This window comes from Bos mutus, chromosome 14 (genome assembly GCF_027580195.1).
Source record: "Bos mutus isolate GX-2022 chromosome 14, NWIPB_WYAK_1.1, whole genome shotgun sequence".
Taxonomy (NCBI): domain Eukaryota; kingdom Metazoa; phylum Chordata; class Mammalia; order Artiodactyla; family Bovidae; genus Bos; species Bos mutus.
The window spans coordinates 52009307-52028701 of NC_091630.1; the positions used below are offsets into that span (position 1 = coordinate 52009307).

The 19395-nt window shown below is 43.4% G+C and overlaps 1 protein-coding gene across 4 annotated transcripts in view; it reads left to right on the plus strand.

The window, feature by feature from the left end:
- Positions 1–17091, plus strand: part of PDE7A (phosphodiesterase 7A) — a 106823-nt gene extending 89732 nt beyond the window's left edge. For 3 of the 4 annotated variants that reach the window (XM_070382323.1, XM_005892949.3, XM_070382325.1), the window contains 8 exons: positions 2708–2803; positions 4746–4846; positions 6864–6995; positions 7211–7302; positions 9618–9762; positions 10672–10768; positions 11478–11558; positions 15258–17091. In XM_070382323.1, the coding sequence (XP_070238424.1) occupies positions 2708–2803; positions 4746–4846; positions 6864–6995; positions 7211–7302; positions 9618–9762; positions 10672–10768; positions 11478–11558; positions 15258–15466 (953 nt within the window). In that variant the 3' untranslated portion in view covers positions 15467–17091. Of the gene's footprint in view, positions 1–2707; positions 2804–4745; positions 4847–6863; positions 6996–7210; positions 7303–9617; positions 9763–10671; positions 10769–11274; positions 11446–11477; positions 11559–15257 lie in introns of those variants that run through there. The other variant, XM_070382324.1, reaches the window with a different exon arrangement.
- Positions 17092–19395: the final 2304 nt, after the last annotated feature.

Below are 19395 nucleotides of genomic sequence, written 5' to 3' on the forward strand. Positions count from 1 at the left end.
TCCCTGTGTCAGTAAGATCCGCTGGAGAAGGGAATGCCAACTCACTCTATTATTCTTGCCTGCAGAGTCCCATGGACACAGGAGCCTGGCAAGCTACAGTCCATGGGGTCGCAAAGAGTCTGACATGACTGAGCGACTAACATACACACACAGACACACACACGGAAGATATTAGATGTTGCTTTTTGCAGGAAGGAGTTAAGTTACATGAGATGCCAAGAAAGGGCTTGTCACCCCTGAAGGTCACCTGGCACACGAGGGCCCTCGTTGCTGGACCCGTGTTGTCGCCGGAGCCCAGTCCTTACATGTAGAGTCCCATCCGGAAACCTGTTGAGAGCCATAACGCCGTAGGCAGGCCTGTCCTTTGGTATGTCTTTATATAGGGTAACTTTTCTCTAAGTTACAAATTTTCTTTTCCAAGAAAGCGTTTGTTTCCATTTTCATATAAAAGAATTTCTTCAGTGCCTGTTTCTTGTTGTAACATATCAACTAAGCATCACTTGCTTTGAAATAATAAATTTCATTGACTTGTATTCTTACTCACTGGTATTAAGTCAGTTGGTATCTTGTGAACTGAAAACAAGAAAAAAATGTTGGATGCAGGTTTTCACTGTAGTATGGGTGGTACACTTTGACAGATTGGTTCTTGTCAGATTCCTCTGAGGTTCTTGGAGGGAAGACGTTAGCATACCTTTCTTACTGCCGTTTGCCTGAATTCCAGATGAGGGTATTTTACCATTGGATTGCAGCTTCCTTAAAACTCACTCTAGACCCTAGAGATCAATCATTTATTTCATTAGGTTTGGGAAACAGTTTTGGGGAGAACCTATGATTACCTGAATATAGAGAATGAATATACATCCTTTTTTTTTAATTGAAGTGTAACTGACATATTAGCTTGAAGTATACAACGTAGTGATTTACTGTTTGTATACACTGAAAAATAATCACCACATGGGTCTAGTTACCACATATAGAAGTTACATCTTTGTATTATGATGAGAATTTTTAAGATCTGGTATCTTAGCAGCATTCAAGTATGCAGTACACTTTATCCATCTCCCCACACCCTCACCTCTGGCAACCACCGATCTGTTCTCTGTATCTGTGAGCTCAGGACTTTGTCGTTTGGGTTTAGATTCCATGTAGAGGTGAGATCATACGGCATTTATCTTTCTCTTTCACTTAGCACAGTTTCTCAAACTCCCTCCGTTTGTCACATGAGGCAAGATTTCCTGCTTCTTATGCCTGAGTAATAGCCCATTGCATACATATCACAGTTTCTTTATCCAGTCATGCATCTGTGGGCCCTTAGGTTGATGCCATGTCTTGGCTATTGTAAATAAGCTAGTGAAGATGGGGTACAGATATCTTTTTGAGATAGTGATTCCATTTCCTTCAGATATGTACCCCAAAGTAGAATTGCTCAATCATATGGTAGTTCTAGTTTAAATTTTTTAAGGAACCTCCATTGTTTTCCATAGTGACTACACCAGCTTAAGAATCCCACCAACAGTTCACCAAAGGGTTCCCTTTTCTTCACACCCTTGCCAACACTTGTTATCGCTTATCTTTTTGATCATAGCCATTCTGACAAGTGTGAGGTAATCCCTCGTTGTGGTTTTAATTTGCGTTTCCCTGGTGATCAGTGAACAGCTTTTCATTTACCTATTGGCCACTTGTATGTCTTATTTGGAAAACCATTGATTCAGATCCTTTGCTCGTTTTTTAAAACTCAGATTTTTTTTTTTTTTTTTATTATATGTTCTGAAACATCAATGTATCTGTCCCAAGAAAAATTGGTTGTTACAGCAGTAAAAATAGGACCATAGCCCACTTCTTCACCTGATTCTAGACCACATGGGCTCGTATTTGCACCAGTAGAGTGTTACCAAAATTTGAATACATTTTTTAAGTTTTCACTTCTTAAAGGTAGAAGATTTGAAATGGGTTTTTTTTCTTTCTGTTTGAAGACGATAAGTGAGGTGGTGGTTAAGAGGGCTCTCTTGGCAGCCACAGCCTTTCCGGTGTTGCTCATGCAAACATTGTTCCAGTTAATTTGCTTTTTTTCCTCAGCCATGGGCTTCTCAACAGCTATTCAGGCAGTTTGGATTAGGTTAGCCCAGTAGTCCTTTATCATTATTTGTAAATATTATTACTACACATTTTCATTTAGAACTAGTTGTGTCTTTATATGTTTGTAAGAATCATAGATTTCTTTTGAGAATACAGAATCATGTGTTATGTTATTGTCTGAACGCTGGCAGTAATATATGAGCTTACACACCTTTAAATATAGAGTCTATTTAATTGTTAAATAATACAGCATTTGTAGTCAAGACGCTTTGCTCTGGGACACACCTGCTCAGGGGGATGGTTGCAAGGAGGTTTTAAGTGCTTTGGGAAATTGAATTAAACTTACTCAGTGTGGATAATTTTCAAAGTTTTCTATCAATTCTAATTATTTATCATCGATTTGTTTGGTTTTTGAAAAATAAAACCAAAAAAAAGTTTTTTCTTAGAATGGAAAAAAAGATGTGATATTTAAAATTCAAAACTGGTAAGATAAGATGTAAATTTTAGATGGACAACAAGTAGGACTTGGTACTCTTTATGTTGTATATTCAAACCCTTATTTGGAAGCACAGTGCAGTTATGTTATTAATATCTTGTATTCCTACTAATGTCTCCTCTTCTTTCTTTTTAGGAAATAGTCTAGTAAGTTTAACCTTTCATTTATTTAGTCTCCATGGATTAATTGAGTACTTCCATTTAGATATGATGAAACTTCGTAGATTTTTAGGTAAGTGATTCTAACCTTACATTTAAGAGTAATATTTATACGGGAACTTGTTACCTTTTCTCTCAGTTATATCAGCTATGGCTTTAAAACTAACCGCCCCAAAGTTAGTGTTTTGAAGCAACACATGTGTGCGGAGCCCTGAGTCTGTGGGCTGCTGCTGGTCTGGCTGAGCTTGTTCGTGTCCCTGCCCGGGACACTGGATGAGCCGCATGGCAGCTTCACGGGCCTTGGCTGGGCCCTTCCCAGGGGCACTGGGCCTGACCCAGCTCAGCTCTACGTGGTCTACTGTTAAATTAAAGGGAGGCAGAGGAGTTTGGCACCGTCACAGAGTCACATTAAAAACAAAAAACAGGAACTTCCCTGGGGGTCTAGTGGCTAAGACTCAGTGTGCCCAATGCAGGAAGCCTGGGTTCGATCCCTGGTCAGGGAACTAGATCCCGCATGCTGCAGCTAAGATCCAGTGCAGCGAGATAAATAAAATAATTTTTTTTTGAAAAATTATTATTTTACAATGAGCCGAGCTTGTTCAAAGTGCGGTGGCCAGTTTTTAGGAGACCGCTGGTGTGTCCAGAGCTCAGGCTGGACGCTGGCACCTTCCCATCCACCACAACCCTATTGCCGGAGCTGGTCACAGGGGGGACTGCACCCCTGGGTGGGGAGCTGTGAGGGCCCAGTGCCATGGGTGGGGGCACCAGGGGCCTGGTGAGCTGGAGCCCCTTTACCCACAGTCTCCCATGTCAGCCACAACTTTCTCACAAAGACAACACAACTTCTGTCCTTTCCTCACTTCTTGAAGATTAAACCCTTAAATGATTAGGTACGTGGCACTTGGATCTTCTCTTTTCCTGATCCCTGAAATCTCTTGACAGCAACCTCCAAGGATTATTTTGACTATGTTTTAATGTACAGAGTGATATTTAAGAGCACTCTGCCAGGAAACAAATTGGGGTCATTCACTAAATAAATGTGTTAGAAGAAAATTAGCATAAGGATTCTTTCTTATTTTTTTAAGGAAGAAGAGAATATTTTCTTTCCTCTTAAGTAGCTAACTAAGAGAAGATATCTAGGACTTTTTGAAAGACTGCTAATGCATATTTATTTATAAATTGTATGTCTGTAATATGTACTAATACATAAATTATACAAGCACATACAAACGTAGATATTAACGAGAGTATTTAAAAAGCTATTTTAAAGGATGGAATCAGAGTCAGTGGAAAGTTCCAGTGCTCTTCGCCCCTCACCTGTGTGTCCTAGTGTACCACTTTGGGGTTGGCTCACGGTACCGGGCACCACTGGGCCGAGTGCAGGGCTGCTGGGGCCGTGGTGCGGGTTTGATGGTGGCGGGTTTGGCTGGACCCCTCATCCTCGTCTGCTTTTTCATGGTTAACGTAACTGACACTGAGCAGAGGAGGCAGATTAACAGGTCATCCTTCCCGCACTCCTAAAAAACTAATTCCAGATCCAAAACTCACCTCACTGATAAAGCATCCTGGAATCCACACACATTCCCCAATGTCTGTACTCGTATTGCATCAGAGATGTTTGTTCTCTAACAAATTCTTCGTTCCTATAACAGCACCCTAGCACAATACGTATTTGTTGAATGAATTGTACTCCTTTTACTTAACTAAAATTCTTTTTAAAGTAAACGACAGTCAAAGTAGTTTGGCACAATGAGATTGACATTTTAAAAGAGAAGAAGAAAAAAAATAATTTTACAAATTTGACATGAATACCTTCTCGTTTTAAAAGTTTCAAACGAGTTAGTCACAGTGGTGGTCATGTGAGTTCTGGAGTGGTTATCATCTCTCTGAATTGAACAGTTAGCTGATAGCCATGTGAGTAGGGTAAGTGGGAAATACATAATTGTTGCAATTTTTGCACTTGTAAGTGCCTCCTGTTTGCAATTAAATTGGGGGTCTTTTTTCCTTTGATGCAGTGATGATTCAAGAAGATTACCACAGTCAGAACCCTTACCACAATGCAGTCCACGCTGCCGACGTTACTCAGGCCATGCACTGTTACCTAAAAGAACCTAAGGTAAGGTGCCGGCGTTTACAGTCAGCCAGAGCCCTGAGCAAACTCTCTTGATTTAATTTCAAGCACTTCCTTAAGTTAGTGATTTTGTTGTTGTTTAGTCTCTCAGTCACGTCTGCCTCTTTGTGACCCCATGAGCTGTAGCCCACAGGCTCCTCTGTCCATGGAATTCTCCAGGCAGGAGTACTGGAGTGGGTTGCCATTTCTTCCTCCAGGGGATCTTCCCACCCAGGGATTGAACCCACTTCTCCTGCATTGGCAGGTGGATTTTTTTTTTTAACCACTGAGCCACCTGGGAAACCCTAAGTTGGTGATTTAATCAGACTCAGAAGCTTCCTTCTCAGGAATGAGATGTAGCAGGATCAGGTTTGCAAATGTGGCTGTATTTTTAATCACACTTTAAGCTAGAGAATCGAGGTGATTGTTGAGAGCAAGGCTGCAAAAGCCCAAGCGAGGGCCAAGCCATCCAGCTTCTCCATGCGAGTCATCTGGCGATTACACTGAGCTCCATGAGGACAGGGATGGCATTGGTGTCGTGTCCAGTGATGAATAGGGAGCTGTGGGACTGAAGTGGGAGAAATTACAGAACTGTCCTGGCTGTGGAGGGAGAACAAAGCAGACAAGACCAGCAACCCAGCTGCTGCCCGTGAGGGGCCGTTTCTGTAGCCGTGGGGCAGGAGAGAGGTGGGCAGTTGGTGAGGTCTTTGGAAATCAGAATGAGGAGGATGTGGTGTCTGGATGCCTTTGTGGGGGGTGAAGTAGGAAGAGGGATGGGTGGATACCGCCCTGAGCAGCTGAGGGAATTGCTGAGAGGGAGAGAAGGTAGAAGAGGGGAGAGGCCCGGGGAGATGGTGAGCTCCATTGTGGATGTGTGTGGTTATGCGTGTCCCTGCCATATCCAAGTGGAGGGATCTAGTGAAGAGGTGGATAGGAGTCTGCAGTAAAACAGAGAAGTCAGAGTTGGGGGTCATCAGCCATAGATGTAATGGAAGCCGTGTTTGCTCATGGACGTTTCCTGTTCTAGAGCTGGTGAAATTACATCCGCCCTCCCTTAGGCCTGCTTCTAGACTCCTCTCCTCTGGGGTCTTAGTTCCAGCTAGATGTTGGGAGGGAAGCAGGCTGACAGGGCCAGTTTGTGCCAGTTGATGCCAACTCCAAGAATACAGCCACGTGGGTGCCACTCTTCTGGTTTTTCAAGAGATCGTGGAATATGTGAAAATACCCCAATTAAAAAACCAATTTTATTGTGGCATCATTCATATACAGTGATAAAAATGGATACGTTTTATGCATGTACACCCAGCTGCCCCAATTTTTAAATTAAACTGTAAAAAAATACTCAGGGGGAAAAAAAAACAAACCTCTGGGCCAAGCCTAAAGTTTCTCTTTGACAGTCTTGTGGGAGAAATTGGTACTTCACCACCACACAGCCAGGGAAGTGGACCGATGGAACTAAGTGCTGCATTCCAGGGGACCTGAGCCGGTGCGGGGGTAAACCTGGTCCACAGGCTGTGGGGGCCTCACCCTCCCACTGGCCACGCCCAGCCGGAAGCCAGGGCTGCGGAGCGATGCCGGGCACTGGAGGGGAGAGTGTGCGGGCGAATACGGATGCAGAGGCCGTCTTAACCCGTGCACATCTGGCAGTGGTGACGTGAAACACTTTTTGCCAGTGTAGCCCTGATCATCCTTAGTTTAAACACTTTTCACCATGAACATACTCAAAAGATGGTTTATACTTTAGCTGTCATCTTAGTTACGCTTGTTTCAAATGAAGCCGTGTAAGGGTGAGCCGGGTCCATGACCTCCCCACGGGCAAGGGACTGCATCATACCACGCCTCCCGCCAGGGGAGTGAGTGGACAGCACGTGGCAGGCATGCCTTGGCCTGGACGAACGGTCAGAGAAACACGAGGGGAGGAGACCGTGGAGAGTCTCATTCAAGGCTGATTTAGAACAGCTGTTGTCATGGTACAGTTCGTTGCAGACACGTCTGTAATCAGTTATTCCTCGCCACCGTCTAGCTTGCCAACTCTGTAACTCCTTGGGACGTCTTGCTGAGCTTAATTGCAGCTGCCACTCATGATCTGGATCATCCAGGTGTTAATCAACCTTTCCTCATTAAAACTAACCATTACCTGGCAACTTTATACAAGGTGAGTGCAAGCTCTTCCTCAAAGTTTAATATTCTTGTATTCTAGAAAATGGGTCACGTTTTAAAGGAGTAAAAGTAAATTGGTTCTCAGTGAATGTTAGAATTTTAACCAGCTTGATATTACTTAGAAATATTGCTTTATGTTCAGAAAAAGACTTACCCTTTGCTGATTCAGATCTGCCCTTTTTGTTTTGTTTTGTTTTGTTTTTTTGGTAGAATACCTCAGTTCTGGAAAATCACCACTGGAGATCTGCAGTGGGGTTATTGAGAGAATCTGGTTTATTCTCACATATGCCATTAGAAAGCAGGTAGGTTAAGACAAAATTAATTATTTATGAACTGTGGATATTAAGTTGGAAAAACAATTATTTAAAGTTTTTAAGATTATGTTGTTATATTCAGGTATTCCACAATTTGGGGGTGAAAATGAAAGTCGCTTAGCTGTGTCTAACTCTTTGCAATCCCATGGACTGTAGCCCACCAGGCTCCTCTGTCCATGGGATTCTCCAGGCAAGAATACTGGAGTGGGTAGCCATTCCCTTCTCTAGGGGATCTTCCTGATCCAGGGATTGAACCCAGGTATCCCACATTGCAGGTGGATTCTTTACTATCTGAGCCACCAAGGAGGCCCCAGTTGGGGGGTAGGTTATCTTATTTTACAAATTTGTATCAAAATTTTAGTCATTTACACCTATTCTGAAATAGTAGCATTTTTTTTTTTCAGTGAATTTTTATGAAGGATCAATCCACAGATACTACAAAATGCACTCTGGATACACAGTGGCTCAGTCATGTTTACCACTTATTTATGTAAATAGAATTACATATTTCCATTTTATACTCTTGAATAAAACCTTAATGTAAAGGTAAATTGGATAGAAAGTAAACAATCTGTATAATAAATCGATTCATTAAAATCTGTTTTAGGAAAAATAATGAAGAGAAAGAATGGAAAACCTAGTATTTTTTTTTAAGACATCAGTGTCATTTGATGTCAAGCAGACCATCTGAGTGGGACTTCCCAGGTGGCTCAGTGGCAAAGAACCCACCTGCCAATGCAGGAGACACAGGTTTGATCCCTGGGTCAGGAAGGTCCCCTGTAGGAGGAAATGGCAACCCACTCTAGTATTCTTGCCTGAAGAATTCCACAGACAGAGGAGCCTCAGGGGCTATAGTCCATAGGCTCTCAAAGAGTCGGACACGACTGAATGACTGAACAACTAAGCGTGCGCGCACACGCGCACACACAACACCATTTGAAAAGCTAACAAAGAGCACTAACTTAAAGGAGCCGGATACGGTGGTATTGTCAACAGAATCTCGTCATTGGTCCACCAGCAAAAGCTTTTAATGGTGTCTCATCCCAAGAAGGTGACCTGGGGAAACGATGTAAGTGGGTATCAACTGCCTAATTCTAGAGAAAGGGGAACATAAAAATGCATTAGGATGACAAGGTTTAAGTTACCGTCACTGCTCTTTCCTTTTTCTTTCCCTTTCTCAATTTAAAAGAACTTTATAAAACAACAGTTTTTGGTAATGATCATAAGAAAAAAGGTGTACTTAAAAAAAATTTTTTAAGTCTGTATTCATGGCTACCATTTGGAGTTTGACAATACTTCTGGTAAGTAAAATTGTTTCTTGTCATCGTACAAATATATAAAAACTATTTAAACCACCATGTACTAACTGGTGTTAGTATATATAAATGCTCTTTTTCTTGAATAAGATGGATTAAATTGTTCGCTTTATTATTCCCTTTTTATCATGTGTTGTATTTGATGTTAATCCTGTTGAATTCTCATATTTATTTCAAATAAAAACTGAAAATCAGGAATACTACACAATTGTGTCCTTTTATGTCTTCTTTCTTTAGGGTTTTATTTAATATTCGATATTGTGAGCTTTTTAATCTATAATGATCAGCTCTTTACTGATCATTATACAAAGAAAACATTGGCGATGGCCCATTGAAACAAAAGGAATTTTTGAACATTCTTCCTATTTGACTTGAGAAAGCTTTTTAGATGATATATTTGTTATCTGTATTAACATATTACATTTTCCCTTCCAGAAAATTTGAACAGTCTTACAGATAATTGATTCTTGAATTTGGCTCTGAAAATATAATTGAATCTAAACTTTATTACATCGCTTGGTGGAGCTTCATTAGCGTTTACTCAGACATATTTTCTCATGTCTGCAGGAGTCAGTCGTCGAATAGTCCGTTCCTCCTCCATCTGACCCTCATCCTGCATCTCAGGCACCCAACAAAGAATCCAGAGTTTTTCCCTACATCACAGCAAAAAATTTTCTCAAGCAACATGTCAATTGTACATCACTTATTTTTTTTAAGACATATAATTCCACCTTAAGACCTTCCTTTCGGAGTGTTTGCCAAGTGGTATTTTCCTACAAGCTCTCTAGGTCTTGGATTAACCATTGTAGTAGGTTTTTAAAAATGCATTCCTTAAAACCCATATTTTTCAGTAGGTTAAAAGTTGAATGGCAGAATATCTTAGAGCTCAGTAAAGCTTTCTGCGTATTAAGATTAAGGGAAAAATAATTAAGAAGTAGCTATTCAACTGAAATCCTTGTGTTTCTCTGTCTGTTTCTCTACTTCCAGACAACAGATGGAGGCTCAGATAGGCGCTCTGATACTGGCCACAGACATCAGCCGCCAGAATGAATACTTGTCCTTGTTTCGGGCCCATCTGGACAAGGGCGATCTACATCTGGAAGATGCCAGGCATAGGCACTTGGTCTTACAGGTAAAATGTGGCCTGGAAAAATTCTATTTCTAGGGCAGATCGTTAGAATAAAAATGAAATGTTCTCATGTAGTTCTCTGAGTGGTTAAATCTTGAGAGCAAGCTGTGGTCTGCAAAGTGTCACACAAGGCTACACAGGAAAGGGCCATCACTTTTGTCTTTTTCACACTTGAGATTTCTAACAGTAAAACAGTGTTTACAAGATGCGGTACCAGTCAACAGTAGCAGCTTTTTTTTGTTGTTTCATTTTTTGGCTGTGCCACATAGCACACAGGATCTTAGTTCCCTGACCAGGAATTGAACCTGTGCCCCCTGCATTGGATGCACAGAGTCTTAACCACTGGATGGCCAGGGAAGTCCCAAACAGCATTTTATTTTAACAAGTTCTCACACATGAAAAATGAGAAATGACTGATTGGTTTGTAGCTTTCTGATTAATATAGTTCTGTGTTAGCTGTCTGGAATTATCAAGCATGTTCAGTTTGGTTAGCAGGCTTTCAGCACCTCTATAAAATAATTGCTGTAACTAACAGTATCATAAACTCAGTGTGAAAATGAAAGTCGCTCAGTCGTACCCCAACTTTTTTCATCCCCATGGACAGAGGAGCCCTCTGTCCATGGGATTCTCCAGGCAAGAACACTGGAGTGGTTGCCATTTCCTTCTCCAGGGGATCTTCCTGACCCAGGGATCGAGTCTGCTGCAGACTCGCATCTGCTGCATTGGAGGCAGGTTCTTTACCATCTGAGCCACCAGGAAAGCCCCAAACTCAGTGTAAAGGATAACAGATGTCCTGTTGCAACATTTTCTTTTTTAAGGTGTTCTTTTCCCCGCTATTAGAGTATATTTAAACTTGGTACATTTGAAATTTTACTTTTTTTCTTAAGATAGTTTCAATATTTTGCTTGCTAGATGGCTTTGAAGTGTGCCGATATTTGTAACCCATGTCGGACCTGGGAATTAAGTAAGCAGTGGAGTGAAAAAGTAACAGAGGAATTCTTCCATCAAGGCAAGTTACAGTGTTGAGTGTTGAGTGATCACCTGTCCATTTCATTTTTTGGCATCATATGAATAAAATAACTTAGACAATTTAAAGTAACTTAGACAAAATAACTGCTAGACAGCTGTAGAGTCTAGCAGTAGGTGCCTGATAGTTTTAGTGGCGGTTCACAATAGATGGATGTAGAACCAGTAATGCACAATTTGGGGACCTGTTTTGAAAAAATCAGCAGTTGTCTTTTGAAATGATCTGATGTGTGTGCATTTATGAATAGACATAGAGCAAGTTGGGAGTTTTGCTGTACAGAAAGATTGTCCCGCCCTTGCTCCATCCTTGTCCCGTGTGAAGGGTATGGCCATAGGACATATTTTGTGAATTAAAGCCAGAAAGATAAAGATCTTCATTCCATGCGTCTTCCTTTTAGAAATCTTAAGTTTTAAACTAAAATGCTGTGACAGAATTACAATCCTGGGATAACATCTAGTTAAGTTTTCCACCCTCTCCATTTGAAATAGGTTATCAGCTTGGCAACCTTTTCTATGTGTGAATAACTTAAAATTTAAAAAAGAACTAATTTAGAAGGCGTCCTCTCATGAGGATTAAGTATGTTACATTTTTCCTAAGGAATTTACAGGTAAGATGAAGACTTTAATTATATTTTTAACCAATAAGGTATAGTCCACATAAAGAATTCTCTTTCTCTTTTTTAAATTTCTAGGAGATATAGAAAAAAAGTATCATTTGGGTGTGAGTCCACTCTGCGATCGTCAGACTGAATCAATTGCCAACATCCAGATTGGTAACTATACATACTCAGATATAACTGGTTTTTAAAATGCCATTCACTTTAATTTTGTCAGGAAGAGAGGTACATCTGAAATATAAATATTAAAATGCTTATTTCTAATTTTTAAATAATCTTATTCCTGGATTTTTTTTTGACCCTTATAATTTACTCTCACTTGATTTTAGTTGGTAAAAAGCAGAGCAGGTCCAGTGGTTAAGAATCTGCCTTCCACTGCAGGGGACACAGATTTGATCCCTGGTTGGGAAAGATCTCATGCACTGGGGTGGCTAGGCCTGTGTGCCACAACCACTGAAGCCCATGTGCCTAGAGCCCGTGCTCTGCAACAACAGAAGGCAGTCACTGCAACAAGAAGCCTGCACACGACTAGAGAAAGCCTGTGCACAGCAAAGAAGACCCCGCACAGCCAGAAATTAAATAGTTAAAAAGCAAGCAGAGCAGGTTACAGTAACTTTCTGTTCTAAGATGGAAAGAATAGGAACTTCCCTGGTGGTCCTGTGGTTAAGAATCTGCCTGCCAATGTAGGGGACACAGGTTTGATCCCTGGTCCAGGAAGGTCCAGGAAGGCTTCCCTGGTGGCTCCGATGCGGGAGACCCGGGTTCGATCCCTGGGTCGGGAAGATCCCCTGGAGAAGGAAATGGTAACCCACTCCAGTATTCTTGCCTGGAGAATCCCATGGACGGAGAAGCCTGGTAGGCTACAGTCCATGGGGTCGCAATGAGTCGGGCACGACTGAGCGACTTCACTCACTCACTCACTCACCAGGAAGATCCCACATGCTGTGGGGCAACAGAGCCCATGCACCTGCTCTCTGCAACTAGAGGAAAGCCCACGTACAGCAATGAAGATCCAGTGCGGCACTCCCCTCCCCAGCCCCCAGACCCCAAAAAAGAAAGAAACTCTGTCACTCTGGAACCACTAGACCTGATTGCCAGTGAACACTTGCAACCTCAGGCTCTTCTGCTCCACCTGCTGGTTGAAGCTGACTCTGCAGCACTGCACACAGGCCGCTGTAACCTGGCCTCAAGTCGTCTCCCCAGCACCCACCCTCTCATTTACCTTCTGCAACTTGGGACCCCACTGGGCTCTGCACAGCCACACCTGTGTGAAGGCAGGAGTCCCAGGCACGTGGGCTGTCCTGGGACAGTTAAGTAGACTCACAAATGGTTGGGCAGCTCCTGACTCACAGCCACCCAAGACAAGCGCTGCTGGGCTCCTCTTCTTCATTTGCCCAGTTTATACAGTTAGCAGGTGTTGGTCTTTGTGACCTCAAATCCTAAGGGAAAGTGGGGCTTGGAAGGATTCTCCTTCTAGGGTAAGTCAGGGAACTGTTAGAGTAAACTCAGTGCTAAGCAGCAGTTACCCGGAGCCAGCGTGTGGTCAGTAAGCAGAAGTCATGTTGAGTCGATAGGTTTTCTTCTGTGATAGGAGCCCTGGGTCTGTCGTGTGCTGGGTGAGAGTGAGGCACGTGACCCGGCGCCCTGTGGTGTCTGGGACAAGAATAGAGAGGGGCACGTGGACAGGGACAATTAAGTGGATTCAACAAGTGGTTGGACTGCTCGTAAGTCCAGGGTGCCTCCCAGCTCTGTCTGTGGCCCTGGCCTGAGTACTGTTACTGGGTGCTTAAGACCTCAAAGAATCCCAGGGAACAGAGAGCGTGGAGAGACAGCTAGTCTGTTGGATGGGAGAAACAGGATGCAGATGCTCTGAGCCGGTTGGAACGGTGGGAGAATCAAAGAACAGGGATCCAGGCCTTCCAGTGGTTAAGAATTCGCCTGCCAATGCAACAGGAGAAGCCACTGCAATGAGAAGCCCCAACCACAACTAAAGAAAAGCCTGCGCAGCGATGAAGACCCAGCACAGCCACAAATTTGTTTTTAAAAAAAAATTTTTTTTAAAGGCTGAATGATACTCCATTTTTAAAAAAGAAAATGGATCCTGTGAAACCAGTGGTAATGAAGTCCTACATTTGGGTACAAGACCCCAGCTGCTCATGACCTGACTGCGGCACCTAGAAAAAGATGGGGCTCCGGGCGCAGGATCGGCCAGACCTGGGGTATGAGGGTAGCTACTGCCAGAGGCTGAAATGCTCTCTCACCACAGTGGTGATGTTTTTCTCGTGTCCTGTCTCTCCTCACCAGAACATTCCTCGTGGCAGGCACATCTAGACTATTCACTGCTGAGCCCTGGCCAACCCAAAGCAGTGCTTGGTATAGAGTAGGTTCTCAGTTAACTCGTGTGGAGGAGATGAGAGACACGGAAGAAAGCTGTGTTTCCAGTATCAGCACTGCTACTTCAGAGACCAGAATTGGTACACTTAAAATTCAACCATCAGACCATATGTGACTTTTCTGATTAAAAGTAGTGGGCGCTAACTGCTTTGCTTCCATGACATTTAAAAATATATATATTATTTGGCTGCACAGGTCTTAATTGTAGGATCTTCAGTCTTCGTTACAACACGTGGGATCTTTACTTGCACCATGCAAACTCTTTATTGTGGCGTGTGGGATCTACTGCCCTGACCAGGGCTCGAAGCCAGGCCTCCTGCATTGGGAGCACAGACCAGCAGGGAAGTCCCACCACTGAGACTTTCTTGTTGGCTAAGTGGACCGTGTGTAGTTTGTGGTCCATAGAGTCTTTCCCTGAGAAGAAAGTTTTAGAGATGAAAAAAATTTTAAACTGTTAACAGTGATAGAATTTGAATGTATATTTTCGTGTCCTTGATCAAAAGTTTAGGAAGATGATGTTATATTTGCTTTTGTTAAGGTGTTTCCTAGGAGGCTTCTTCCACCCTGTGTAAGATACTGTGTAGTATTATTAAGTCAGATACAGTGTGGGCTCGAGTACTGTGTAACCCAGAGATGCAGGCTGTCCTGAAATCGCCTTTCCTTTTCTGACTCTGAATTAAGGGAGATCGGTGGTATGAGCTGTCCATAAAGTAGGCCTGGTACACTTCCATGTTCACTTTAGTGATGGTTTAATCTTTGTTCTTCTTAGACTTGTACTTGGTGTCATGTTGTTGTGTAGTTGCTAAGTAGTGTCTGACTCTTCGTCACCCCATGGGCTGTAACATGCCAGGCTCCTCTGTCCGTGGGATTTCCCAGGCAAGGATACTGGAGCGGGTTGCCATTTCTTCCTTCAGGGGATCTTCCCAACCCAGGTCTCCTGCACTGGCAGGCAGATTGTTTATCACCAGGGAAGCCATGGTGTTGTGAGTTTTGGCTTTATAAATTCTGAGGTATCAGTACATAGAAGCCGCCCTATGCTCATGATCAGGGGTGATGATCACCCCCGACTGATGGCAGAGCTGCTGCACCTCGGTTCCGGTCTCGTCACCCGCAGCCCAGGAGACACCCTTAGCTCTAGCAGTCTTGCGGGAACCAGCCCTAGGACCCACTGAGCTCTGCTGCAGGGCCACCGCAGTTTTGCTGAAACATTGATAGAAGGATGTGGTTGGTGCAGCTGAGAGGAATCATCAGCAGAGATGTGCTGCGTTTGTCAGCTCACCTTCACTTCAAGTTTCATTACGTTGCTTACATAGATTCTTCGAGAAGGTATGTAAATTTTCACACATGTCTAGAAAAATAAGAGCTAGATAGTACTGGAATAGGGCTTAAGAGAGTAGACTCTGTATTGACATTTGAAAGTTTCAGAACACACACACAGGCCTTTTCTCCTTGTTTCCTCAGGTTTTATGACCTATCTCGTGGAGCCTCTGTTCACGGAATGGGCCCGGTTCTCCAATACCAGGCTGTCCCAGACGATGCTCGGACACGTGGGGCTGAACAAAGCCAGCTGGAAGGGACTGCAGAGAGAGCAGCCCAGCAGCGAGGACGCTGATGCTGCATTCGAGGAGTTGAGCTCACAGTTATTACCTCAGGAAAACCGGTTACCCTAACCCCCAGAACCAGTGGACAGATGCCTCCTAGAGGTTGTTAGAAATGTGAAAAGGGGTCTTGAGGTGAGAGAACTTACTCTTGACTGCCAAGGGAAATGAATGATGCCAGCATTATTTATTTCCAAGATTTCCTCTGTTGGATCATTTGAACCCACTTGTTAAGGACAAGACCCGAACCTACAGCAATATGCATTTGGCTTTTTGTGGGAGACCTTGAAGAGGCGCAGCGCCTGGCAGGAGCGAAACGGAGGGAATAAACGAGGAAGTTTTTGCAGGAAGGATTGCAGTGGCTCGTGTGCTCTTCGAAGCATCATCGTGAAGCTTGAACTGAAGCCTTCAGCAGAAATCTTCAGAATTTAACCAGCATGATGCAAACAGTGTGTATCTGTACCTTCCACTGATTCTGTCGGAGAAAATGGAAATGTGAAGTGCCCAGTGTCTGCACCTCTGGCAGGACTCAATGTTTACAAACCAACTCTTGAAATATTGGTTCTCAATTTGCCTTGGAGCATGATTGTGAAGGAACCACTAAGAATTCTGAAGATCAAACCTAGAACTGCAGCTCTTTCTCCCCCTCCCCCGGTTTGCCTTTTTTTCCTTCGGATGCCACCAAAGCCTCCCATTTGCTCTGGTTTATTTCGTGCACTGGAGACTGAGCATTTATCATAGAGTGCCGCCGAGCTTTCACTCCAGTGCTGTTTGGCAATGCAATTTTTTTTTAACTTTGGTTTTTAATTTGGGGCGGGCGGGGCAGAACCCCAGTGTCCTAGCTGTGTGATGATTCCGCGGTGAAGACATTGCATGTTGTCTTCACTACTGTACACTTGACCTGCACATGCAAGAAAACAAAAAAAGGTGGAATGTTTCAAACACCATAATCAGCTCAGGGTATTGCCAATCTGAAATAAAGTGGGATGGGCCAGTGTGTCCTTCAGAGCAAGGGTACTAAAGTCCCTCTCGCTGCAGGGAGTGAGAGGTATGTCGTGTGTGTGTGGATGTGTGTGTGGGGCACGCTCGTGCATGTGTGACTGTGCATGTGTTCTATTTATCCACGTGGCAAGGATCGGAGACGTCGGCTTTTATTTATTATTGTAGAATGTGACGTAGTGAGCAGCCACACGTGGGAGGGGAAGGGAGGTCGGCCGTGAGAGATGATGGCTCCAGACGCCAGATGCCTTAACTATGCACCAAGCTAAGTGACCAAACTTCTTGTTTTGATTTGAAAAAAAGTGCATTGTTTTCTCGTCCCTCCCTTTGACGAAACGTTCCCCTTCGACGGGCCTTTTGATGTGAACAGATGTTTTCTAGGACAAAAAAAAAAATCTAAGGACTAATTTTAAATTTAACAAACATTCCACTTTTGTAATTTGTTTTAAATTGTTTCATGTATAGTAAGCACAACTGTAATCTAGTTTTAAGAGAAACCGGTGCTTTCTTTTAGTTCAATTGTATTTCCCTTGTTACTGTAAAAGACTGTTTATTAATTATGTTTACAGTTTGTCGCAACAGCCATTTTCTTGGGAGAAAGCTTGAGTGTAAAGCCATTTGTAAAAGGCTTTGCCAGACTCATTTTAATATGTGCCTGTTGCTGTTCACTTTTGATGAATAAAACCTATCTTTTCACATTTTTATCTTTGATATTTACCTTATAAGTCAGTCTGTGGGAAAGGATAAGGCAAAGTTACCAAGAACTAAGCGTCCACTTCTTGATTCTAGCCCTGGCTCACAGGACTTGCTCAGGTGTCGCTGGGTGCAGGCATCATCCTGTGAGCTCACCTGTCACCTGCACCTCACAGGTGAGATGCCGAGGCCCGGGGCATAGATGGCTGAGTCCTCACAGCCCGGAGAAATCAGCTCTGAGCCCAGTCTTTGGTCTCACCTGTCACCTGCACCTCACAGGTGAGATGCCGAGGCCTGGGGCATAGATGGCTGAGTCCTCACAGCCTGGAGAAGTCGGCTCCGAGCCCGGTCTCTGGTCTCCACAGCCCTTTGTTCCCACGGCGGGAACCTCAGGCCCTCGTGCAGGTACCAGAACACCACTTGTGTTGGCATTTTTAAAGTCAAGTAATAGGAAATGGCCACCTGATTCTGCTTGACTGGTTTCAGTGTAAGAAAGGCACCACTGGGCCTCTCCTCGGTCTCCCCAAGCCCGTTTCATTGGAAGGGGTAAGTGTAAACTCTGAACGCAAACATACTGTCATCTACTGTCATCATTTGCATAGAAGAGTGAGGACCAGTAGAAGTACAGCATGAGCCAAGTAGGTGATTGTCAATTCTGGAGTAATCACATGTTTTAAAAAAAAGATGAAATTTATTCCAGCATGTCTAGAATATTCTATCATTTAGATATGTAGCCACAAAACAAGAGAAAAAAAAATAGGTAGCCATTATTAAAAAGCGACTATTGAGATGCTTTACATTCTTTTCTCTGTTACCAAGTTTCTGCAATCTGGCGTGTCCTTGACGCTTACAGCACATCTCAGTTTGGGCCAGCCGTGTCTCAGGTGCCCGGTCTCCACGTGTGGCTTGTGGCCACCACGCTGGACTGCTGGGTGCTGAAGTCTGATGGAGGCGAATCTGACACACCCTGTGTGGTGAGGAAACTTGCGACTCACAGACCTAGTATGACAGCATGTGGAGAGCAGAACTGTCTCACAGCAAACTCAACTGCAACCAAACTCACAGAAACTAATAGCTTTTTTCCCATTAGTAGTTTAATTTACAATGAGAAAGGTAACTATCAATCATTCTTTCATTTTAGGCAGATCTCCTTGGGAAGCTAAATTACAATCAGCTGGTTACTTGCGCATGGATTCCGAGCCAGGGAAGCAAGGTCCCTCACGCATCCTATAAGGAGGCGCCGACTGATGCTCGTGCTCGGGTGGACCGTGGTTCCCTGGACGAGGCTAGAGACTGAGTCCCAGGAGCTGCGTCTGCATGTCCGCTTGACTGGCATGTCTAGTAGGTATGTCAGACCCTCAGCCGCAGGCGGCCTGGGCTCCGCCTGCCAGGCTATGCTTGCTGCTGCTTCTCTGACTTGTGTTTGATGTTCAGAGGAATATCCTATTTCCATTCTCGAGGGAGAGACACCTGAGTGTGCTCCCGTTCCCTGCCTACGGGTAAGTAAACCCACGGCAAAGATGTGTGTTGTTACATATATGTGGGACGAGCGTCGACAGCCCTGCTTCATAGCACCTGTGTATTCTTGAACATTGATTTTTCTAGAAAAATTTGAGGAAACAGTACAATAATTCAGAAAACTTGAGGAAATAGGAATTTAGAAGATCACATTTTTAAATAAGTATTATGGAAGGGAATGCAAAGTTCCTATGAATTTTTAAGATAAAATGGGAGACTTCAAAGGAATTGTCGAGCACTGTAGCAGATTGCCGGGCCCTGGGGCAACCTTTAGTGCTGGGGGCGGCACCTCTGCTATAGGCTCAGGGTCCTCAGAACATTTTGGTAAGCCTTAGCTTAACAAAACCAAACAAGCTGGTTCCTGGTCAGTACTTGTATTCTGTCAATGCGGTGCTTTATAATGATCTTCTTAATATAAAAGTAAAAAATGTGTTTTTAAATTTATTTAATTGGAGGCTAATCACAGTACCGTAGTGGTTTTTGCCATATGTTGCCTGGGGAATATATTTGTACTTTAGGTACAGGTTAGAGGTGCTAGTAACTCTGAAGATTCCTGTAATGGCCTCTCTTTCCAAAAAGCATTCTTAACTCTTAAAGGTTTCAACTTTAATTTTCACATCGGAGGTTCACAGTGTTTTCACGTGTACTGTTTTTTTAATGTGTAAATATTTTGTTTAAATCTTTTCCCAGTTAATATCTCCTTCTTGGGCCAGTGACCGATGGCTAATACGCATTCAGTACTGTTTTTAAATAAATGTGATATTAATCACCATGCTATCAGCATATATTTG